At 40.5% G+C, this 24,387-nt stretch overlaps 3 protein-coding genes across 4 annotated transcripts; 1 reads left to right on the top strand and 2 right to left on the bottom strand.

The window, feature by feature from the left end:
• Nucleotides 1-1,895: 1,895 nt before the first annotated feature.
• Nucleotides 1,896-8,429, bottom strand: tada2b (transcriptional adaptor 2B). The gene is made up of 2 exons (XM_042512226.1): nucleotides 8,088-8,429; nucleotides 1,896-5,459 (listed from the first exon to the last, which is right to left on the bottom strand). Exons 1-2 carry the CDS (start codon nucleotides 8,355-8,357, stop codon nucleotides 4,242-4,244), a joined length of 1,488 nt encoding a protein of 495 aa, XP_042368160.1. The 5' UTR covers nucleotides 8,358-8,429; the 3' UTR covers nucleotides 1,896-4,241.
• A 106-nt stretch (nucleotides 8,430-8,535) lies between these two features.
• On the top strand, nucleotides 8,536-14,692 carry ccdc96 (coiled-coil domain containing 96). The gene is made up of 3 exons (XM_042512482.1): nucleotides 8,536-9,354; nucleotides 11,627-11,974; nucleotides 12,952-14,692. The coding sequence occupies exons 1-3, from the start codon at nucleotides 8,599-8,601 to the stop codon at nucleotides 13,279-13,281; spliced, it is 1,434 nt and encodes a 477-aa protein (XP_042368416.1). The 5' UTR covers nucleotides 8,536-8,598; the 3' UTR covers nucleotides 13,282-14,692.
• A 131-nt stretch (nucleotides 14,693-14,823) lies between these two features.
• grpel1 (GrpE-like 1, mitochondrial) lies at nucleotides 14,824-23,807 on the bottom strand. Of its 2 annotated transcripts, none has more exons than XM_042512483.1 (4): nucleotides 23,691-23,807; nucleotides 21,278-21,425; nucleotides 16,519-16,600; nucleotides 14,824-15,780 (listed from the first exon to the last, which is right to left on the bottom strand). In XM_042512483.1, exons 1-4 carry the CDS (start codon nucleotides 23,756-23,758, stop codon nucleotides 15,434-15,436), a joined length of 645 nt encoding a protein of 214 aa, XP_042368417.1. In that variant the 5' UTR covers nucleotides 23,759-23,807; the 3' UTR covers nucleotides 14,824-15,433. The 2 variants fall into 2 exon arrangements, with proteins under 2 accessions (XP_042368417.1, XP_042368418.1); XM_042512484.1 differs by having other exon boundaries at nucleotides 21,278-21,422.
• Nucleotides 23,808-24,387: the final 580 nt, after the last annotated feature.

The following is a 24,387-nucleotide window of genomic DNA, read 5'->3' as shown; positions in this document are numbered from 1 at the left end:
ACCAAAACACACCATTTTTGGTACAATATAAAACATTTGGTTGCACATGCAGAATGACGCCACTATCCCAATCTGAAAAATAGTCCTTAAAAAAAATCACAATCTGTAGGTTCTTGGAAGAAATAATCAAAGCAGACATCCAAACAAAGAAAACCATCAGTTGGCTGTGTGGTTTAAAGACTGGGCATTGAACTTTATGGGACACTGGGGACCTGATGGCCTTTGGAGCTGACCTCTGACCCCTCAGCTTTAAGGAAAAATGCCAGACTTGATGTTCAGACAACAAACAGTAAACCCACCACAGCTGATTGCATCCAGCTGCAGTTAGAACATGTTGGCCAGGAGTTAATGTGCAGGACAACACTTGAATGTGCAGGAGGAGACCCAGTAATGTTGGAAAGATGATCATCAATGTTTCCCACACAGCAGTTGGTGAGGAGTTCTCTAATCTAAGACCTAGAGTCAAGAGACTCAGCACAAGATGAGTTCATTGAAAAGTGCTTTGATGAAGCAGTTCTAATTATGTAAAGAGAAGGCTGGAAATACTTCAGCCCCCCTCCACTAAACATTTTTTCTCATGTTTATGTCCCTATGTCTTCAGATATTTTTCTTATGTCAACATATTCCATGAAAAGACAAAGTTAATCCAACTTTCACTCAAACAGGATGAAATAGTGCATTTGTTGGGACAACTATCAGTCACAGGTTAGTGCACATTTGGTCCATTAGCAAGTGTGTATGGCAGGATGGTGAGTATGGGACTGAGTCCAAATAAACTACAGTGTTCATGGTGATGACAGAATGGATCTCCCAGTGCAACTCATAGTGACAGTGGTGGCTCAGAGGTAGAGTGGGTTGTTCTCTTAAAGGAGGGTCAGCAGTTCAATCCCTGGCTCCTCCAGGCAACATGTCAGAGTGTCTTTGTCAAAATATCCTTCGGCAAGATACTGAACCCCAATTTGCTCCTGATGGCTGTTCCATCAGTGTGTGAGTACGTGTGAATGGTTGAAAACCTCAGGCACTTGTGTGTGAATGTGGCTTGTAGTGTGAAAGTGCTTTGAGTAGTTGGATGACTTGAAAAAGCTCATGATGCAGTCATACATGTTTTGAACATACAATGGAAGTCGATGGCACAGAGAAAAAAGATAAACACACGTTTGATCATGGAAACAATTCATTGTCTTTTCATGGGATTTGTTGAAACATGAAATATCACAAGAGTTATCATTTAACAACAACTATAGTGTTTGACTTGTTCATGATTTGGAACTCCACATTGAGGAAATATGACTCGGTGTGACTGATGACCATAAGAGAACATCATCATCCTCCATAGCTGATCCATGAAGCTCTACTTTAAGGCGAAGCCTACTGCTGCACAACTAATGTTACTCATGACTTTCATTCACCCCCACCGACACCCCTTAAAGGGCAATTTTCCCTCAGTTACAGATGCAGAATTATGATTTATGAATCTCATACGGATGGAGTGATATATGATTTTATTGCAGAGTGGGATTAAAAACATCCTTATGAATTGTAATGTTTGGGATAATCATGAATATTGTGTCCAGCAGCAGCCAGACAGACTGCTAGGAAACCAACAATGACCAGGACTCTGCAAAAAAAAAGAGGCTACGTGCACGCCAACCTCAACACACACTAAAGATCTTCCTGAAGCATCGACACATTTAAAATCCAAACGATGTTTGATGTTAAGTGAGGCAGAGAACAGCTGGCTGGATAGATCAGTGGTTCTGTAGACCAGTTCAGAGAACATCAGGCTCTCCACCACTAAGACCAACATTAAACCAACTTCACTGGCATCAGTAGCTACTAGCACTCAAGCTGGTCATCCACTTCAGATTCAACAGAGCGACTTGAAATATCCTCCTGATCCTCACTTCTCTTCCACATACTTCCTGTTTGAAGTCACACTTGCAGTGATTTAAATGATTCATTTTGCCTCTGCCTATAATGACAGTTAACTGTAAATAATCATGAATATGTTGATCAAAGAGAATATATAGCAGGCTGATGTCAAAACGAAAATATATATAAAAAGGGGATTTTAAATTAGCTTTCAGGAATCTCAAAGTTTAAGCATTATATTAATTTAAATAAATGTATTTAATTTGCTTTTATTTAAAGCATTCAGGATCTCTGTGTGTAGCAACAGATGGAAGGCTGTGTGCACATGAAGAGGTCAGTCACACTGCTGCAGTTTGGAGATGGGACTGTGGAAACTCAAATGCATACAATAAGGAACACTGCCATGTGAGATAAAGAGGGGGAATATTAATAAACAATAGTCTTGGAATTGCAATTTAGCATTTGAGTTGAATTGGTTACACATTCATGGGCAGCAGAAGATTTGAAGCTTTGCCAAGTTGCACTGTTTGAGTGAATGTAAAGATTTTGGGACATATTCACAAAGTGGAGAGTTCATTGTTCGTACTCATTTCAGTGGTCGAACTAAAACTTACGTACAAAATAAATTAGAGCCCAACTAATACATGATTTCTGAAGTCAATATGTAAAGTGATATTTATTTTAAGACCAACATTTTGTCAGTCAGCTTTAATGACTTACCGTTTCTTTTTTTTTTTACACAAAAGAGATTTCTGTATCTCACTGTGGTCTCATTTGGAATATGTAAGAAACTATCAGGATTTACCAACAAATGGAAAATTCAGAATTGTGACTGTCACTGTGTTGTTCAGTCTGCCTTTTTTCAGTTGAAAAACAAACTCTCCATCACCCTCTGCTGGACAGATGGTGAAACAACAACTCTGTACCTGCATAAAACTTTAATATTCTTTGGCATTTCTTTACTTACATTTCTTGTTCCTTATTGGATGACATCAGTGCTCAAACTGATAGAACAATGCTAAGCTACTAACAGCTCTATGTCAGCCTGTATCTGCGGGACCCTGATATTGAATGCCTTCACTTCAGAGAGCTAAACCATGGCTCAACCCTGCTGCTTCTTCTCCTTCCATTGTAGGCAGGAAGAAGGAAAAAAAATGTCAGAGAATTGAGAGTTTACTGAAGATTTATGACAATGTGTAGTAAAATAGGGCCTTGTAGGGAAACTTGAGGTTTTCTTGATGTGGGACTGTATGAAGTACTCCTCCACAGTATTACCTACATGGAGAGTAGATGGTTGATGGCACATTCCCAGTTTGGGGAAGCAGACAGGAGTACCACCACAGAAGCTAGGCCATGTACTGTGTAGATGGGGGGTTAACAGCAAAATGCACAGCCATATATACATATGTATATATATATATATATATATATCAACAATTTCTGACCCGAAAAAGCTGACCTGTGGCCTCATACAGTGAACAGCACAGTGGCGCTTATGTGTAAATAATTTCTATGGTTGACAAAATGTAATGCCAAAGGAAAGGGCTGTCTGACGGCAAGGTAAGCAGGTAAAAATATTCTCAATCGAGCGTATAGAATCATTCAGTTTTTTGGGTAGGACTTTCTTGAGGTGGCAAAAGTACCTTTTGCTGCATAGCTTAGCTTTCATGTAGGCCCTCATGTCTGCTTCTCCAAACAAGCAGTGTGCTGACTGCTGTCTGCTGTAGGTAATACACTGACCTCATACAGCCCCATCTCAAAAACTGTAAAATGTTAGACAATTCTCAAAGCTATCTCCTACTGTGTTAATGTGTCTTGCTTGTTGAACTGAAATAGCAAACAAAGTTTTGCCTTTAGTAAAAATCCTGAAAAACATTTACAACAAGAGTGAATATTTCTGTTACCCATCAGTACCACACTATCAAGTTTTCATCCAAAAAAACTACTTTTAAACATTTCCAGGAAATGTAATGTTCTCATTCGCATTTCTATTCAGCATAAACTAACTTTTGCAGTGTCCATGTTGGGACTTTAAATCTTAGATTAACCTGCTGCAATAACACTAAAATATCTCTGCAACTAGCAAACATTTGTTAGCATTTTAGTTCGTGTAGTAACAAGATGGATACAAAATACTATGAACCCACAGCGTTGTTTTTCACCGCTCTCCCTTTCCTAATGTGAAAATATAGGCTTCCTTTTGTTCTTAGCCCTGGTATAAAAATAAACTTTGTTTCCAGTGGTGCATTGTTTGTCTTTGCAATGTACATATACACATGGTCACCATGAAGGAAGCCAGTAGTTTCGTCCCACCTGGTGATTGTAGCAAACAGCTATCATCACTTTACTTCCTGACTACAGACAGATCACTACGAGGCGTCTCGGGATATCCAGCCACTCTCAGTGAGAAAGGTGAGGATGCGCTTTTTGAGGACCTTGTCCAGGTAGCTGGGCAGCCGGCTCTTTGCCGGAATGCCCTGCCTCTTCTGCAGGTGATCTTTGATGATGATTGTTTTGACAGTGAGGTAGCGTGCTGGGCTAAGGTTCAGAGAGTTACACAGCACCTTCTCTCTGTCCGACAGCAACTCAAAGCCCGTCAGATTCTCGATGGCCGTGAACTCACCATCTTTTCCTTCTTCTTTAATCCCAACTCCGACCCCCAACCCACCAGCGATACCTCCTCCTCCTCCAGCTCCACCCCCGAGTCCCATCCCAGAGCCGAGCCCGCCCCCTCCTCCGCTGCCCCGTTTGGAGGTGACCACACTTTTGTTCTCCTTGCGTTTCTCCCGTTTGTGGCGCGCTGCTTCATATTCAGCAGACTCTTCCAGGCGGGTGATGCCATTGCGGCGGTATCGCTGCAGCTCACGCACCTTGGCCCTCAGCACGCGCTCTTTGTGCATGTTCTCAAAAAAGTCCTCAAACTCCCGATGGGCCATGAACTGGCAGAGCCCCCGCAGTCTGACCCGCTGCTCCTTCTCCTCCTTGGTGATCTTTCTTTTGGGCGTGCTGGGAACAGGACCTGATCCCACTGCTGTCGTGGAACCTAAACCGATTGCACCACCACCAGTTCCTGCACCTCCAACACCACCAGCACTGCTTACAACTCCCAGCACTCCTGGCTTCTCCTTCTCCTTGTCCTTGTCTTTTTTGTCTCGGCCCAGGAAAGATGGTACCAAGTTGTAGTCTCGGGCGATGTTCTTTCGCCGCTGGCGTTCTCTCAGCTTGCGCACGTACATATCCACATGGGCACGTTTCATTTCAATTTCCACATCCTCATCATCGTAGTTGACAGACAGCCCGCTGATGAGCTTCTCAGCGTCCTGGTCATATTCAATCTCATAGTCGTCACGTAGCGGCATGTATCCCAGCTGCTGCTGCTCAGCCAGGCTGATATCCAGTGGGGGGAGTGGTGTGGTGAGGCTCGGAGACAGAGGCCCCCCGCTCGGGCAGGTGTGGTCCGTCACCCGGTTGGGAATGCTGTCGGGGATGCAGGCTTTACCCAGGTTCCCATGAATGTACATAGTGACGTAGTGTTCCATAACTTCCTGTGGAGTTCGGGATGCTCCAACGTGGGCAGCCATGTCCTCCTGAAAGAGAACACGCAGAAAGTTGTTAATAATGAGCAGAGTGTAAGTGTGCGTTTCCTCTGGTTCCCCCACAGTCCAAAGACATCCAGGTTAGACTAACTGTCACCTTTAAATCCAACCGGTGACCTGCTGGGGGGGGCAGGGGGTTGGCTCTCACCAAATGTCAGCTGGGAATGAAAACCTTTGACTTTGGGAGTGTTGGTTGGATAAAACTAGCAATCTGGGGATGTCACTCTGGGAAATTGTGATTTTTCTCCATTTCTATAAACATTTAATTATGAGGATCAGAAATGTAATAATTAAAATGTAATAATTATAATGAATTGATTATGTAATCTAGATCATCAGTGCACATCATGTCTGCTAAAAAAATGTGAAATTGTCAGCAACTATCTATCTATCTATCTATCTCTCTATCTATCGATAATGAAGTTTACAATAATAAAGATAAACCTTTGAAACTGTGAGGTGTACCTTGGTTTAAGATTACCGGTTGCTTTTTTAATTGAAATCAGAAGAAAACAAAACAGGAAAAGCAAAATAGCATTTTTAAACAAGAACCAGTATAATGCCACAAAATTAGAAAATAAATATCAACAAAGTACCAAAAAACAAAAAAAAAAAACAACTACAAAAAAACAAAAAAAAAAAAAAAAAATTGTGGAATTTGCCAGCTATGAGTTCACATATCCAAAAAGGAGAGGGCTGAAGTAAAGAAAATTATTTAATCCCACCCCTTCTTTGTACTGAATGAATGACTAAATTAATACATATGTTTTATTTCTGTTTCTGGTCATTCGCGTGAAGCTCATGGAATTATTGAGACACAATAACTAACAAAACAAACATCCCTGCATGTTAACACACCATCATCCAACAACACAAAACATGTCAACCAAACACAAACACAAATATTACCTAAAAACAGCAAAAATACAGCAAATATACCAACACACACACACACACACAGCGCCCTAAACACATAACACACAACCAAACAAGACAAAATCTACATCTCCATCCATTCATGCCAAACACTGTATTTTTGATCCACTTCATAATCCACAGTTTCTTCTTTCCAATGCATATAGAAGAAATTGTGCAGAAAATGCAAAACATTATGAAAAATGTATTTGATTAAAGCTCCATTCTCAATACCTTTCATGTCTAAGTCAGCAACATGAACTTTTTACAACAAAATCCTTAATCAAGATATACAGAAAAAGTATAGAATAAAATTAATTTTGCTTTCCAATTCATGTAGCTCACTATATATACAAACTTGTTCATCTTCAATCACACCTCTTTGTCTTACAGTCTGAATATGTAGTTGCCACATCCTAACTGTGTGCAGAGTGCTCTCTGACTTTGAGGAATGAGTCACAATAACAAGCAGACCAGCAGAAGGTACAGAAAATATTTCATTCCTCTGTTGGATCTTTTTCATAATGTTCCAGACACTTAGAACACCAACCTGAACATGTCAGTTGCAAAAACAAGCACTTTAATATGACATATATTGAGGGTGGACAGCTGCCTGTAGGGATCACATGCAGCTTGTTTCTCGCTGTGTCTGCAGTGGTTTCTCTTAATACTGGACTAGTTTCTAAAACTGCCTCCATTAGTCTCTTAGTTAAAAAAAAAAACATCTAAAAATAGGATCCATGTTGCACAATACCATATCATTTCCCTTCAGGTTAAGTCAACTAAATAATGAATGATTGTTTACTTGGATTTATTTGGAGCTCTTCTTTTAAGGACATGCACATACTTCTTTCAATCTGTGCCATATTAGCCTCCATAGTTCCTTGCATTACACTTACATTTTTTAAAATTAAATACCTGCAAAGCTGAGCATTGCTTTACTATATATAGACGAAAATAATTATGAACTAACTAGAAAATTTATATTGCAATAACAAGAATGAAATGCTGCTGTAAAAACAAAATCAAAGACAGTGGTTTTCATAAAGCTTGTATTAGTATGAAAAAGAATGTGATGTAGGTCATGAACTGTATTTATGAATATATAAGTAAACAGGTAGGCTCAGGGCAACACAGCTGTGTAACCTGCTTGCAGTAAAACGTACTGTGAGTAGTAGTTTCGTTGAGTTCCTCATTAAAGATTTTGGTTTGTTCCCACAATTCGTATTTTCTTAATCTGTCTGTTTATTCTGTTTCAGTGTGTGTTCAATGACGTGTCTGCAATGAAAACGAATTTCCCATTTACTACATAATTACCTGAAAACGTTTAGTCACTACTAACTCATGTATTTGGTAACGCTACTGCTCGCCCCTTTTTCCTCAGTGACGCATCATTAACGCTTTATTGTGGCTTGAATATCTAGTTTAATATTGTAAACGATATAAAAAATAAAAACGGTGGAGCTGTAAGAGTCATTAAGTTGACGCCTTGCCCGCATTTAATGCTCAGTCTTTCAGTTTTGACGACACTAAGCTACATGGAAAAACGGTCTGTCATAAAGGTCATTAAAGTTAGCGGGAAATTATCGTTTATAGCAAACTTTCACTGAGATATTTTCTCGGTAAGCTTTTTCAAACTCTGCTCTGTGAGCACACTGTGTGGTGTGGAGGGAAAATGAGTTTAGTAACTTAAAGCTGATGTACCCAGTTTCCAAATCCATATTGTTCGATAGCATCGAGCAGCGACTGCTCTTCCCTGCCAGTCCAGCCTCCCTCCGCCTCGGTCCCCCACAGAGAGAAGCGGCCGCCGTCGACCTGCTGATAGCCGTGCCATCTCCGGTGGTTCCCGATCTCCGCGCCCGCAGAGAAGCACTCCGGACACAGCTCGATGTCCGGGCAGTCGGTGCAGCGAAGCCGCAGGTTTGTAACATCTGCGAGGCAGTTAACGCAGTACTTCTTCCCCAGGTCGGCCATGTTGGCTGGCTCTTGCTTCTTGTTGTTGGAGACAGAAGTGCACGCATGCGCAGCGCGAATTTCACAGCGCAGCCGCCTTACAGCTTGCTCATTAATATTAATGAGCAGCGCCTCTGATTGGCTCTCGGTCCCAGTTTCCAGGACAACAGAAACCAAACCAACAGTGTCATTACTGAAGTACAGGAGCCCTATAGCTATAGGAACATTGAATAATGGTTTGGGGTATTCTTCTGCTATTGAAATGGATGAAGAGTCAGGAAATGAGATGAAGACTGAAATACTGATGTCCGCAGATTTCTTCAGTGAGAAGGACAATACTCCTGCTCCTGTCAATATCAGTGAAAATGAAGGTGTCCCAACTGAAATGGTTGCGCTAGGTCATGATGAGGAAAATTCTGAAAGTATGAAAGCCTCTGAGGAAGCCCCTGCTGAAATAGCAGCCACCTCTGAGCCCGAGGAGAACAGAGGAAACAAGTTCCCTGCCGTTGATGACCTCACTATAACTGAAGACTTGTTTGTGAAGATGAAGGAGGACAATGGACAGCTAATGTTTCACGAGGAGAGTGTTGTTTTTGAAAACAGCAATGATGGTGATGGATCTCCCAGACTGCATCTGGAGACCCCAGAGAGACGGAACATCCGTCCTACACAGGAGGAAGACCAAGCTGAAGAAGAGGAGCCTGCTGCTGTTCGTATACACATAGACGATATTAACTATGAAGAATACATGCAGTTCCACCAGCAGTTGTGTGAGGACCGTGAGACCGCCAGCCTAAAGTGCAGCCTGCTGCACATCAAACTGGCTGAGTTGTTTAACAGGAAGGCCTGGGATGAGCCCCAGCTGGAGAGGGAGGTACCTGAATCAGAGCAGCTGCTGGAGTATGAGAGGAACATCAGCATCCTGACTGAAGTGAAGCAGCAGATCAGTGCGGACACAGTGACAGCTCAGCAGCAGGCAGAGGAGCTCAGGGTGAAGTTCCAGGAAAAGCTGGATAAGGTTGGTCTCATTGTCAGGACCTGTGCAGCTAGCTTTTACTTTGTTTTAAAATTAAATGCTTGGTATTTGGAAAAATGACAACCTTGTAGTTGAAATGACTGAGATGGCATAGAATCTAAGTTTAAAAGTATTTTGGGTGGAGCAGGGACAATATACTCATCTGCCAGTACTAGTTTCTCACTAGTCTTAGGTGCCAGTGGATAGTCTTTGTATATGTTTTGAGATTTTTCTTAACTGCAATGCTACTTCGATTCTTATTTTCGATTTTTTAAAGTCTTATTTCATTGTTACTAAGTAAAATCTGACAAGTCGATATCAAAATAATCTTGGAACTGCCACCTTTACAAAGGAAAGTAAACTATAAATCTTGATTTATAGTATACTTTACATCAAAGTGTTACGTTTACTTGAAATGTAGCTGTATTAACTTAATTCCGTAAAGTTGTTTCAGCTTCAAAATGACAAGTGAAATTATCTTGTTCTATGTAGGTGTCAGCAACTTCAGCTCCAAGTTAGTGCGACTTAACTTGATCATGACAAAGAGGATTTTGCCAATAATGAAGTTAGGAGAGCTGTGAGTTCTGTTATGTTAACATGTTTATGAAAATACAAATATGAGTTTGCAACCAGCAGAATACAGATGAATAGCATAGCAGACTTTGTTTGCTAAAGTTGCTAGGCATAACTTAGAAAGATTGATTTAATTTAAATTGTACAGTCATCTCTGTCACTGTGTTTGTGACTTTGTACTTAGGCACTTGCCTGTATTTGCATGAATTGTTGCGATCACAATATTGCTAATATATATAATTAACTTATGGTCAAATTTTGCAAAAGGCCAAACTGGTGGCACCCACCGTTGACTGATTTAAAAATGATTTTGCACACGCAGTTCAACATTGTTAAGAAACAAGTGTGATGGTGGGACATTTTCTGGTTTATAGTCTGCTTTTTGTTATGCCACACTAATTGTTTTGCATTTGTGTGCTGAGCCAAGCCCTCTCTAAAGGCCAGTATCTTCAAAATGCAAAAAAATATTAACAACCTTTGGAAACTTTTAATAAGCTTGGTCCAATAATGATCCACAAAAGAGAAATCAGACCTACAGTTTATGAGATGTCCAAAATGTGTTTTTTAAAAAAATTAAAAATGCACTTGTGTTTTGAATTTCAAGTCAATCCCACCTACAGTGTGAGGAGATTGACCTTTCCAAAACTGAAATTTTAGGCCTTAATTGTAGTGTCCCCATCTAGCCGATCTGTGTCATATTTCTTGAGCAGAATTTGGACACAACTTCCAGCCATTAGTGAAAATTTCATGTGTCTATGTTTTATCATCTCACAGGAATTTGTGAAAACATTTTGGAAGAAATGACAGGGATTACTTTTTTGTCTGTATATTGTTAATTTTTAGGAAAACCCCACACAGTCCTTTAACATAAATAAACTAAACTGTTTTTCACCTCCATTAATGTGTAAAGATGGAAATGATGGAGTGCTCAGTAGCTAAGTTGGTAAAACAGATGCCCCATGTACAAACACTGTGTCCTTGCTGCAGCGGCCGTGGGTTTGATTCCAGCCTCGGCCCTTTGCTGCATGTCACTCACTCCCTCTCTCTTTCCCTCTCTCTCTCCCCCTGTCACACTAAAGATGTCCTGTTATCAAATAAAGGCAAAAAAGCCCCAAAAATAATCCTAAAAAATAATAATAAAGAAAAAGATGGAAATGGTGAAGTATTCTGTAATTAATACTAATACTGGATCTGGGCTGAGCCCCGGATGTCCTTAAGTCCTATAAAAACTTCTGATAATAACTAATAACTACATTAACTTTTACATTATGTTAATGAAACAAAGAAAAAAATAAGTTTTGAAACCAAATGGTCTTCATTCCCCTCTTGGGAAAAGGCATGGGCTGTACACATGTTGCTATGCAGTGAGCTGGGTAAAGGTGACATGCACACTGAACCATGTAGATATCGCTCCCACCTTGTAAATGGGAATGCATTATGACAAACAAAGAAAATCTGAAAAATGCAACTGAGAAGTCTGAAATAAATAGTGTAATTTGAAAACATGTAGAGAGTGTAGGATACCCTTAACTTAAATTATATCTGAAACATTTAACAAATCCTCAGACATGGCTCCTCAGATGCATCCTCATGATTGCACTCAGACATCTTGTTATTCAAAATATATTTAAGAACCCAGATTCGGGGAGCTGCACAGATGGGCACCATTGACTGTGTGTTATGGTGTCATCTTGGTCCGCAGGTGGAAAGTGAATGGCAAGTGTTTGTGGCACTGAAACAGGATGTGGCTGTGACAGTTCTCAGCCGACACCTGGGGAAAGAAGTTGCTCAGGCCAAAGTTGAGGTAACCCTGGCAACAGAGAAGCTTTTGCAGGACAAGCTGATCAAGGAGCACCTCAAGCACATCCAGCTGAGGATAAAGATCCACAGGCTGGAGACAGAGCTGCGTGAGGGGGTACAACATGCCAGAGACCCCATACAGCTGCAATTTGAGCAGCTGCAGGCTGAGAGGCTGGAGCTGAGGAAACACATTGAGAAGCAAAACGAGGAAGCTGTAAAGATGCAGAAAAAGATCAGCAGCAACGTAGAGGTAGGCTGAAGAATCCATAGATTGCTTCAAAGTATTTTTTGTTGTTGCTCCACAGCTGGTCGGGGGGGGGGGGGGGGGTTCAAAGGGACTAAATACTTGAAAAGTGATGTAGTTTCAGGTTTCATGGTTAACCGATTAGCCAAGATTGCTTAATGAGTGATAAAGAAGTTGCCCGCGGACAACCGAGGGATCAAACCCTGGATCCTTGTTTTAAGAGATGTTTCCACAGCTGTAATTTCATTGGTAATTTGACAGCGATATTTCAGTGAGAAAGTCCCAAGATAGCAAGATAACAAGATAAAAGTGCAATACAAGTACAGTCCATTTACCATTTTACCATTTACCTTGTACCTTGTACCCTGTATGAAGGGAGAAGAGAGACAATGGCCAATGGCTCAGCTCAACCTGGTATGACAGGTTGAGCTGAGCAGTTTGTCAGACTACTGATATCAAATAAAATCTACAGTTAAAGGCTCAGTTAAAATCCTACAGTAAAGACAGCCATCATATTAAACAAAAAAATCTGTTAGTACTAACCATCTCATTCTTTTTTTGTCAGGACAGGGGCTGAATAATTCTCCAAATTTTGATTTTGGAGAAAGAAAAAGAGCATAGCTGTTTTAAATATGCGGTATGTAAACATTTCTGCTACTGGGGTCTCTAAACAGTAAGTATTGCTGGAAAACTTGAGAGTTGACAGCCAAATACTCTACTTTGGTTCTGCAAACAATTTGACCAATATTTGATTAATGTAGCCATCAAGATTGAATGAAAATGTTAACATGTTAAAACATGTTGGTTGTGTTCCTTATAAATAAAGAAATCCCACAAATCCCCCAAATTATTAGTGGGCTTTGATGACCCTAACACTAACCCTTTGGAAAATGTTGTTCCTCTGCCTCTTTTTCCTAAAGACTGGCCTGCATCACAGAATCTGATTTCAGATATTAGCTTTGTATTTTCTCCTGCTCTATCAGCTCCTGTCCAATGTAAAGGAGAAGCTTTTCTGGGGTCAGTCGGAGGTCCAGGACAAGCGAGAGCAGCTGGCCTGGCTGGAGGCCATAGTGTCCAGGAAGAGGGACGTCCTGACCAGGACCAGGCAGGCACGCAGCGGCCTGCAGAGAGACAACCAGAGGTTGAAGGAGCAGCAGGGACTGCTGGGGAACAGGGCCCTGCTGCAGGACTTTGAGGCCACTGTGGATGCCTGCAACCGCCTGAAGGAACAGCGGGAGGGTCTGAAGGGCCTGCAAGCTGAGATGGTCTTCAGCTGTGGCAGACAGAAGAAGAAGCTAGAAACAATTAAATAAATGAATGGACAAATGAGTAAAATGAACATTTCAAGGTGCGATCAGACACAACATCAGCCAGAGAAAAAAAAACAGATTAAATAGACGATGGTCATCAGACATTACGACTGGCTGTTTTCATTTTTCATTTATTTAATTAAATCTCCATTTAATCAGACAGTCTCATTTAGATTAAGATCAGCCAAAGATCAACCCCTTAGAACAAGAAGCATTCAATAAAACACAATCAGCAAATCAGGAGCTGCACAGGAACAACACAACTACACAGTAACTACGCAGTTATAAGAAATGGTTTCAAGGATAATACAAACCATCAGATAAGAAAGCTTTAACATCTCTGACGGGAATGTAGGACTGTAAATTTGAGTGTAGCTTACAGTATATTCCATTTAAAAGTACCTGATCTGATCTAGTACCCGAAAGCAGCTCTGCCAACATGAGGGATGTCTGAGGATCAGTAGGTGTGGAGCGTGCACTGTCACTGTCAGATTTCATTGACATGAGTGATGTGAGGTAGTTTGGAAGTTTCAGCAGCAGAGCTTTATAAATGAATAACATAAGATGAAGAATAAAATGGTAAAGAACAAGAATTATAATAATAAAATTGCATTTTTAGTGTTCTAGAAAAAAATAAATGTAAACATTACCTGTCCTAAACAATTGAATAATGGCAAGGCTTAAGTTATTCTTTATTGTTCTTATTGTCAATAAATTCCATGGAAAGACTATATCACATCAGGGACAACTGCAGAATTATTAGCCAAATAAAGGGATGGGGAAAAAAGACCAAAGCCAACAGTATGTTGTGTTGTCTACTCAGTATCTTCTGACTTCTCAAGCCCATTCATTCCTACTGAAAATGTTTGTCTTTCGCAATGGCGCAAAAATCACATATATAGTTTGATTATTTAAAAAGGCTCAGCTGTTTATTATATCAACTGGTCACTACAGTTTTTATAAAAACAGACAGGAGGAAATGGTGCATTTGTTGGAGACTGTTTTCAGCGGGGGTATTAGTCCACAATGGATCGATCCTAAGTCCCGCTCCCCTTAGTTATTGTTGCTAGTTCAGACAAGACATGACCTAGATGGTCATCCTAAATTTCTGACACTGTCATAATTTGATCCCATGCTGTCTTCGATCACAAGACCGTGACAACGACCAATCATGAACTTCCCACTGTGCGATGTAAGAATGCTGTTTTCGAGCCACGACCAATGTTTGCTATGTTTTTGCCATCTCTTGCCTGAGACAGCCCAAAATATCCCAGTGTATACAGAGCTTAAATCACACTAAATCTAAAAATGTGTTTATCATGTTTGTGTGTTCAGATTTCACTGAGTTATGTCACAGTCACTGTTGCAGCTGTCATGGTTTACCATGTTGGCTAAAGGGCTCAAAACTACAATTACCAACTTCCCTTGTTTTTCCCAACATGACACGGTATGCCTTTTGTTTCTCTCTGAGGCGAGAAGTGGATCAAGTTTTTATTTTTTGTCAAGATGTGTTTAAAAGTAAAAAAAAAACTAAACCAAGACATCTTTCAATGTTAATCAATTTATTCTGATACTGTGACAGTTTGGACAAAGGTCCATAAACATAATTATTCTAATTTACAGATAAAGGTATCTTTCTTAAGATTCCTCACCTCATTCACAGAACCAATTTTAAACTCACAATAAGGAAAGACAATTGAGGAGTTCAAGATTATTAGGATGAATACCAACAGTTCAGAATCAGCACTTCTCAATTTGTAGATGGATTTTACATCATGGCTGACCCACAAAGTCTCAAAATTAGAGGGGTTAATAATTTTTAAAAACCTTTTCTGCACCTCTCTCAGTTCAGATTTATGGTCGTGGGGGAAGACTTGAAAGCCTCGGATTTGGTCAAGTTTTGTTTTTAACAATTTCTGACAATGATGGACTGGATTGGATTGATGGCAGGCTGTAATTCTACAGTAAAGACTGTCCTGTGCCAGACAGAGTATAAGTGAAAATGTATCTGTTAAAAAGTGGTGGTCCAAATACAAAGTTCAGTTCAGTTGGATTCTCGTCTCTCTGACTCTCTTTGACCAGTCTGCTGTTCCTGAGCTCCTCCATCACTTAGGGCAACAATACAAATTCCACTTTGTGTGTTATAGCATCACTTCTAGTGGGCTTTGGCCACACCCACCAACGCTGGCCTGAGGGTACGACCGTGAAGCTTGTAGCCTACTTTGGTTACTATGGCAACAGTTCCAGGCTCTTTGCCCCCCACAGGCGCATGGAAGAGGGCCTCATGCTCGTAGGGGTCAAATTTCTGTCCATCTGGATTAAGCTTGACCAGGCCATGCTTGGTGAAGACCTTTTGGATCTGGACCTCAGTCATTACCAGGCCGTCATACAGGTTCTTCAGGTGAGGGTTCTGGCTCGTGACCTCCTCCTTGGGCACGCTCTCTGTGGCCTTCTCCAGAATGTCAGCCACCTCCAGCAGGTCCTTACAGAAGCCCTGGATCCCTGGGAATGGAAGACAGTTTCAACAATATTCAGCATACTTTAAATCGCTGACTTTGTATCATAACTGATATCCATTTATAGTCTAGTCACTAGGCTTGCGGTATGTAATATATCATAGCTTCATACTTCCTGAAATTCCACTGGACTACACAGTGTTTGATGGTATAAATGTGTGGTGCTAGAGAATGAGCTCTGGTGGTGCATACTGTGCACTACATACAATAAGTGTAATAGAAAGAGGAGCACCTGTATTTATGACAGTATTGAAAACCAAACCTTCAGGATTTCTATTTTTTTTTATCTTAAAATTGTTTTTACTGTAGCTAAATAAAACACACTGTTTGATATCTGATATTAACAATACATTACACACATTTATTTAAAGTTCCTCTGATATCAGAAAGCTAGAAAGAAAACCTTAAAAGTTAAAGCTTCATTGTAAGGCTTATTGACAGGAATAAAAAAAAAGACCCATAATATAGTATAAAAGAATCCACACGTAAATTCTAGTATTTAAACAGTGCAAATTCATGATTTAACTAAACAGCCAACCACCTCCTTAAGATGTGCTTTTATCAAAAAGACAGAAGTTGAAACATCCATTAGTTGGGAAATACAACTGCAGAATATCTTATCTAGATATTTTCTGCAGGATTTATCCATGACAAAGCCCATGTAAGCTGGTGGATCCTGTTGAAATATGGGAAAAAAGCGGGGCTAAAATGGGAGCGTATTTACCATATAATTTAGCATCTTCTATCATCTTCTGACTCCTTGTCCGGAGGTTTTCTGTGTCTGCTAAGGCCCGCTTATACTTTTCCTGGAAACACAGTAGAAATAGAAAGCCAGGGCTTAGAAAAGCAAAGACTCTGGCACATGGCCAAGACTGGAGGCATGACACCAAAAAAGGCTGTAAGGAGAAGAACTTCAGCAGAAGTTAAACTAACATAAACTTACTTTCAAATAAACTTAAAGTAAATGTGATTTCAGCAAGTAAAAGTACACATGCAAAAAGGTTTAAATGAATTCAAAAAATAATACAATTAATCATTAAAATAAATAAAAAGATAAAGTAGCAATTCCCCATACATACAAGGTAGATTTGTCATTTTTCTTAAACATGGTTTAAAAATAAATTAAATTAAAGTTGATCCTGAGGAGTCTCGCAGCCTGGGGAAAAAAGCTGCTCTCTATTCTGGTGGTTCTGCAGTGGATACTCCTGTATCCCAGATAGCAGCAGGGTGAACAGACTGTGGCTGGGGTGGCTGCTGTTTTTTGGTATCCTTTGGGCTTTGTGCAGACACCTCACTTCGCTGAGGTCACTGATGCTCTGTAGATGGGAACCAGTGATGTTCTGGGCAGCTTTAATCATCCGCTGTAGAGCCTTTCTGTCCTGGGCCGTACACGAACCATGCCAGTTGGTTATGTTTCCAGTCAGTATGCTTTCTATTGCTCCTCTGTAGAAGTTAACCAGGATCTTGCTCTGGAATTTAGCCTTCCTAAATTTCCATATGAAGTAGAGCCTTTTCTGTGCTTTTATAACCTGGGTGGTGATGTGCGATGACCAAGATAGGTTCTCAGTGATCGTAATTACAAGGAATCTATAGCTGTTCACCTACTCCACATAAGCTCCATTGATGCAGACAGGAGTGTCTTTGCCTCCTTTTTTCTAAAATCAACAATCAGCTGCTTGGTTTTGCTGACGTTGAGCAGTAGGTTGTTCTCTGTGCACCATGGACTCTCATCGTTGTTTGTAATACAGCCGATGATGGTGGTGTTGTCCGCATACTTCACAATAGAGTTCTCATGATGTCTGGAAGTGCAGTGTGAACAGGAGGGGGCTGAGCACCCAGCCCTGGGGGCGCTTTGGTGTTGAGCACTAATGTAGGGGAGGTAGGGCTGGGCAATATGAGAAAAGTCGAATCTTTTTTTCGGATCAGTTGAAATTGATATATATCACGATATACATTAAATCACTATTTCTGTCATCTTAAATGTTACCTTTTACTCCTAAGTGATATATGAAGATATCATGAGGTTAATTTTGGCTTCCATATTTATTTTCTGTCAGACGTTGAACATGACAAAATATCCTGTAGAACAGGCATCACCAACTGGCGGTCAAGTTACTAAAATTTCCTACCAGCAAAGGTCCAAACCTCATACCTAAAATCAAGGAAGAGGAAGACACAGAGTGAGCAGAGCAGTAGGACTCAGCAGCAGGGAGCGTGGACAAGATGGGAGAACACACTGCATCGTGGGACCACCTGGTATAACATCACGCAGGCAGACTTCCATCGAGTCCGGTTCCTGGTGCAGGCAGTCTACGATGCCCTGCCAAGCACAGCAAACCTCCATGTCTGGGGGGAAGAGTGTGACTCCTTCCTGCCGGCTTTGCTGTGGAAGAGGCCCGTTAGAACATCTCCTTAGCAGCTGCCCAAAGGCTCTTGGGGATGGCCGCTACCAGTGGCGCCATGACCAGGTGCTAAAGGCAGTTGCTGAGAGCTTTGCCTCAGCCATCAGCACCATCACGTCTCAAAGAAGGCAGTCACCTTCATCAGAGCTGGAGAGAAGCCCCGGGCACAGGCAAAAACAACAACAGGCCTCCTCCACGCAGCCTCTGACTGGCAGCTGCAGGTCGACCTGGGTAAGCAGCTGAAGTTTCCACAGCACATAGCCCCAACATCACCCAAGCCAACAGCTTGGCAGCATTGCCAGTGAGAGAAAGGGTGAAAAATAAGGTGATGTGCCTGTGGCCCAAGGCCCCCAAAACAATACATCTGCCCCTGGCAATAGTAATGAGAGCTCAGCGCGAGCGGCTGGATGAGACACAGAGCAATGCGTCATGGTGTTTCTAAATAATTCCATCCAAAGTCAGATTAAACCTGAAACTAACACAAAGTAGTCTGTAGATTGCACTTTCCACCTCTGTAAATTTGGCTGTTTCAGAGACTTTGGTGCTGGAGAAGTTCCTCTCTGTTTGTCTGTCTCACTGCGCTGCTGTCAGAACATCAGGTGTTTGATCCTCAATAATGAAATGCTGTGATAGCACATACGACTCGGTTGTCAAACACTCAGCTGTATTTTAGTCAAAGCTGTTCGCAGTGGGACTATTTTTATTATCACTGGCTGATTGTGTTGTCCGTCAAACATGGCTGGAATGCATTCTATCGACATTCTATCGTCTACGTCTCATATTTCAATCAAAGAAAAGTTATTTCGTGATTGATACCGTTATTGTTTTATCGCCCAGCCCTAAAAGGACATGTGACTGCCAATCCGAACGCTCTGGGGTCTGCATGTGAGGAAGTCCAAATATCCAGTTGCAGAGTGTTGTACTTAAGTCCAGAGTGTTAAGTTTTCCAATCAGCTTCATGTGAGAGATTGTGTTGAATGCTGAGCTGAAGTCAACAAACAGCATCCTGATGTAGCTGTTCTTATTCTCCAAATGAGTGAAAACTGAGTGAAGAGCAGTATATATGGCATCCTCTCTGGATCTGTTAGTTCTGAAAGCATACTGGTGAGGGTTCAGGCTGACAGGGATGTTGTCTCTAATGTACTGGAGAACCAGTTTCTCAAAGCACTTTATCAGGATGGGGTAAGAGCCACAGGGTAGTAGTCATAAAGACAAGACACAGAAGACTTTTTAGCTACAGGAACAATGATGGCTGTCTTGAGGCAGGAAGGACTAGTGTCTTGTGAGAGTGAGATGTTAAAAATGTCAGTTATAACATTAACAAGCTGATCAGCACAAGTTTTTAGTACACGTCCAGGAATGTTGTCGGGGTGGCTGACTTGTTTATATTGACACTCAGCAAGAGTTTTCGCACATCTGCTGTGGTCACTGAGAGTGGCCGGTCCTCTGGAGGCGGAGTAGACTTCACAGCTGGGTTCTTATTGAGGACGTTTAAGGGAGCATAAAATGTGTTGAGCTCGTCCGGCAGCATGGCATCACACGTGACGGGGGCACTGACATTTTGGTCCCCTGTATATATGAGCTCTGGAACCATGATTTTTCTTTTTTTGCATTAAAATGACTTACTTGAAAGAAATAGTTGCAGATTAATTTTCCAATTAATCAACTAATTGTTTCAGATGCACATGTATATTTTAAATATTTTTGGTTTGTGTGAAAAAAATCTTAATTTTTTAAGTAATTATCCATTAATAGCAGTGGAGTACAAAGTACAATACTTCCTTCTTAAGTGTAGTGGGGTAAAAGTGGAAAGTGGCATAAGATTAAGATAACCAAATAATGTAAAGGTAACTTCAGATTTGTACTTAAGTACAGTATTTGAGTGAATGTACTTCAGCTCTGGTCAGCAGAGGGACGATCAGCAACTGAAATCAAAATAACAGGGATCAATAGACCGAGTATAGTAGTATCCCTTTACCCCTGCAATTTAATAATCCAGTCATTATAATTCCTCTAAAACCCTCATCTAAATTTGATTAAATGATATTACTGCATGCTTAAATGTTCCTCAAATGTAAGTTTAAGTTTATTCAAAAATGTGTGGCCTGTGAAGTGAGATGTTTTTGTCTTATCTGCTCTGGACCACTCATAAAACTCAGGAGAAAAGCAAAAACAAGAAAATATTGGTGAATCCCAAAAAGCAATGGGTACTAACAAAATGGGAACAAATCCTGGATACTAGTAAAAATAAGAGAAGATTTTTGTTAGTATATAGTTTCTTGCATTAGGCCCATTGTCCGCTTTATGTTATGAGGCCCATGTAAATGAACTACATTTAGTTATCATGTCTGTTGAATACTTTTGTAAAGGTGGTACAGATAAAACTAGGGTTAATTAATGGATGAAACCAATAAATCCTGCATTCAGAAATGAAGAGTGTTTGTTGTGTGCAGCCACACATCAACTGATTTCAATTTGAGCTAGGGGTCCACAGATTATCAGACTGGGCGATTAGCTGGGCGATATTTGGCATTTTGCCGATTATTTATATCTGTGTTTTACTTTAATGGTTGCTGAGAAAATTAATAAATTAAAAAGTGCAAGGAAAGCATCAGCATGGGAGGACTTTTATTTTGTTAAACCTCAGGGAACTAATTTTATTTATTCTTTTTTAAAACATTTTTTTTTAAAGTTGCTGGAAACTTGCTGTCTATGATGTTGAATGTTTCAGTTTTGATTAAACATTTGTTTAAGGCATTTAAACACAGTACTGTGTTGGAGTTTGTTATATTCCCAAGTCTAAATACTGACGGAAAGATCATCGGTCTCATTAACTAATAATAACTAATAATGACGGTAGAAGCTTGTATGCCAGTGAAGTTAACAGTGTCACTGTTTGGGTAGCTGTTCCACCTTGAATGCTACTGATTGTTGTTATGGTCATCAGGTAAAATTAGGGTCCAACAAAAAACACAAAATGTGAGTAATTCTTTAGACTACTGTCAGCAGAATAATGCAGTCACAGATCTGAAGCAATAATTATCTCCAAGCCTCGCGACCATGCTTCACTCTCAGACTTACTGTCATGTCCTTGAGCTGCACCTCCAGCTGGCTCTTCTCCTCCATCAGATGTTTCTCTGCTGCACTTTGCTCCGGCTTCTCTGCCTCCTCCTCTGGCCCCTGGCCATTCTTCTGCTGGGTGGCAGTGCATAACAACCGTGGAAACCTTCTGAGAGAGAGAGAGAGAGAGAGAGAGAGAGAGAGAGAGAGAGAGAGAGAGAAAGAAAGAGAAAGAGAAAGAGAGAGAGAGTGAGTATTTTTGAGTTTTGGACTGCTGGTTTGACAAAACAAAAGATCACCATGGGCAAAATTAGTAGGTTTTTCAATTATTAGTTAGTTTCAGCTCTATCACCAGAGGTCCCACGATACCAAAGTCTCAATACAATATTACTGTGTTTTTAAACATGTTGCAATATACTGAGTATTGCCAAAACGTATATATTGCAACATATTGCTTTTTATTACCCCTTTTCCAAATGCAAATTATGTCCCCAAAGAAATCTTATTGGTTTTATCTGTTTAAATAAAGCGTTCCGGCTGTTTATCTCACTTCAGTCATTTTTATTGCAAGCTACAAAAGCTTAACTTGTACTTGTAATACTGTCATTTATTTTTTGAAAAAATCATTACTTGGCATATGTGTATTGATATGATACTGCCACACAAAATTATTGCAATGCAATACTGTATTGACCCCCCACCCCCACGCCCCAAAACCACCAATTTAGTGGTAGTGTTACACAATGTTCATTCATCCGCTGCAAAGTTCAAATTCTGTTAAATTGCTCAGTGCTGTCTCAGAAACTGGTCCATTATAAACTGCATCAACATTCAAAACCGCAGTTACAGTAACAGCAAGAGCACTGCTTCCACAAAGAGTAAAAACTGAAGGATTACTGTACATGGTACAGCACTGAAAAATAAGTGTCCAACATGATATACTAAATTGTATGCTTATCTACAGTATTATTTACAGACAGGTGCAAAAGCTGAAATAAATTAATAAAGAAACAGCATGCAGGGTATGAAGGCTCAATGAATGCTTTGAGGATAATGAAAATGATGTGAATCACACACTATAAGATCTCAACACAACTCAATACCTATGGGAGAGTTTAGGTGAAGCCTTTGATCTCATCTGGAAGTACTATTATGTTTCCTCTCCAGAAGTCAGGGTATTTTGGTTGTTTGTCCAGACTTGCTAATTGATGGTATTAGACAGCTTAATGAACACAGCTGACTGTACTTACTAAGAATCTTATGCAATCATCCTCTGCATGATTCAGTGAGACATGTCCACTTACTTGTAGTCTGATAACAAGTGTAATATATTATATAAGAGTATGTGTGTAGAATAGCCTATTTGCAGGGTTCCCACACATTTTCATTGACAAAATGTAACTTATCAATGACTTTCTATAGACCCATAATATTTGTTCTGACCCCACTTACCTCACCTTTTTCAGGTAACATCAGATTCAAGCTCACTTCAAAAATAATTTCAACATGTGGTAAGTGATGAGAAATCAAAGAAATGTAAATAATGGTAAACAAAACGTCACACGTCAACATGATAGGGTTACATTATGTTCACAGCTACAGAAAACAAAATTGCCATTATGTTCTTTTACGTGGAAGGATATCCATGAAAGGCTGCAACAATTTCATTACACATAACAACTTTCAATGATTTTTACTAATTCCATGACTTTGACAGGCCTGAAACATGTAACTGTGGAATTCCATGACTTTCTCCAGTTTTCAATGACCATGGGAACTCTGAATTTCACAATGAGTCAGCTTGTCATCATCCTTGAGTGGCCCGCAGAACAGTGTGGAGACATTACGCCAAACTTCAGTCGCAGATGAGACATTTCATGTCATGGAAGCTTTAAGCAAAATGTCACTAACGATTAAAGAAACATTAAATTATCACATTTAGGAATGACGTTTGGTTTGGCATTATTTCCGTGTACGAGCAGAAACAACACTAAAGGAAGTTAACGTATTGTGAAACGCATTTAAGCTGATATCAAAGAAATATATGAGAACACACACGAATCAAACTCCACAGAACAGTGTGAGCGATGTGTTAACACACTGAAGCAGCGTTACATCTCTCTTCACCATATGTCACGTGACGTAACTATCCTTCTGGTTAACAATGACAATGACGCGCACTACATACTCTTGTTCGTATTTAATTTAACTAAGACATCTCCAACACACACATACACACACACCGGTCTATACCGGTTTAAGGGTATATTTTCCGCATGAAGGTCAACATTACAGACCGTAGTCGGTCATGAAAGCTAACGTTGCTAGCTGCTGTTCGGTGATTCTGAGCTGTCAGGGGCTCCTGTCAAACCGAGCCAAGCGCTTCAGTAACGGCCACATTTTAGAAAAAGTAGTCGATACTTAAGTGTGTTACCTTCTGAGCGCAGGTGACGCTGTAAGCGAGTAGGTCTGTTTCACTGCACGAACACACCAGCTCGCCATTTTCACTGAGCTCCACTGTGCAGTTACAGGCTCCTTGTAACACACGCTGACGGGTCACATAAAGTTGATGGCAACCGTGTACGGGTTGAGCCAATCAGAAGTCAGTGTGAGGAACGCCTCTCCCCTTTTGACCAATCAGATTCAGAGAAGTGTTGACGTAGCCATAGTTTGGTTGAGTTAAAGTTAAAGGTGAAACCTACACATGTGAACTGCCAAAGGCACTGATGACAATGCTTGCTTAGTAAAAAAAACTATCACACAGGAGGCCAGGGAGTTTTCAAGAACAGGAGAGAGTAAAACATTTGAAGTTTCTGGGTTTTTGGTTTGATGAAGGAATTAGGTGGGCTGTACATATTAGTGGACAAATCTAAAAAAGTACCTGATGTAATTAGGTGTTTTGTTGGAAGCAAGTAGGGGGCAGATAGAACAGCTTTAAAGGCCATACGTACTTTTTTTTTTATAATAGCGCTCTTTCTATTTGCACTGGCCCTTTCCTGTGTTTTAAATGCTACTCAGCAATTTCCCTGAGTATAGGTAAAGTTTCTTTACTGGGCCTGTCTGTTTTATGCTGCCAAGACCTTTTGCTGTCTGCAAAAGAAAAACAACTGAGCTGAGAGAGCTAAGCCGTA

This window comes from Plectropomus leopardus, chromosome 23, assembly GCF_008729295.1.
Source record: "Plectropomus leopardus isolate mb chromosome 23, YSFRI_Pleo_2.0, whole genome shotgun sequence".
NCBI classification, from domain to species: domain Eukaryota; kingdom Metazoa; phylum Chordata; class Actinopteri; order Perciformes; family Serranidae; genus Plectropomus; species Plectropomus leopardus.
This window is presented reverse-complemented; position numbering and strand designations above follow the sequence as displayed.

Coding starts and splice junctions, on each gene's coding strand:
- grpel1 (XM_042512483.1), bottom strand. CDS start 23,758: ATGGCGAGCTGGTGTGTTCGTGCAGTGAAACAGACCTACTCGCTTACA. Junction 21,426..23,690: donor GCGTCACCTGCGCTCAGAAG/GTAACACACTTA, acceptor TCTCTCTCTCAG/AAGGTTTCCACGGTTGTTAT. Junction 16,601..21,277: donor TGCAGCTCAAGGACATGACA/GTAAGTCTGAGA, acceptor CTGTGTTTCCAG/GAAAAGTATAAGCGGGCCTT.
- ccdc96 (XM_042512482.1), top strand. CDS start 8,599: ATGGATGAAGAGTCAGGAAATGAGATGAAGACTGAAATACTGATGTCC. Junction 9,355..11,626: donor TCCAGGAAAAGCTGGATAAG/GTTGGTCTCATT, acceptor CTTGGTCCGCAG/GTGGAAAGTGAATGGCAAGT. Junction 11,975..12,951: donor AGATCAGCAGCAACGTAGAG/GTAGGCTGAAGA, acceptor CTGCTCTATCAG/CTCCTGTCCAATGTAAAGGA.
- tada2b (XM_042512226.1), bottom strand. CDS start 8,357: ATGGCCGACCTGGGGAAGAAGTACTGCGTTAACTGCCTCGCAGATGTT. Junction 5,460..8,087: donor AATATGGATTTGGAAACTGG/GTACATCAGCTT, acceptor GTTCTCTTTCAG/GAGGACATGGCTGCCCACGT.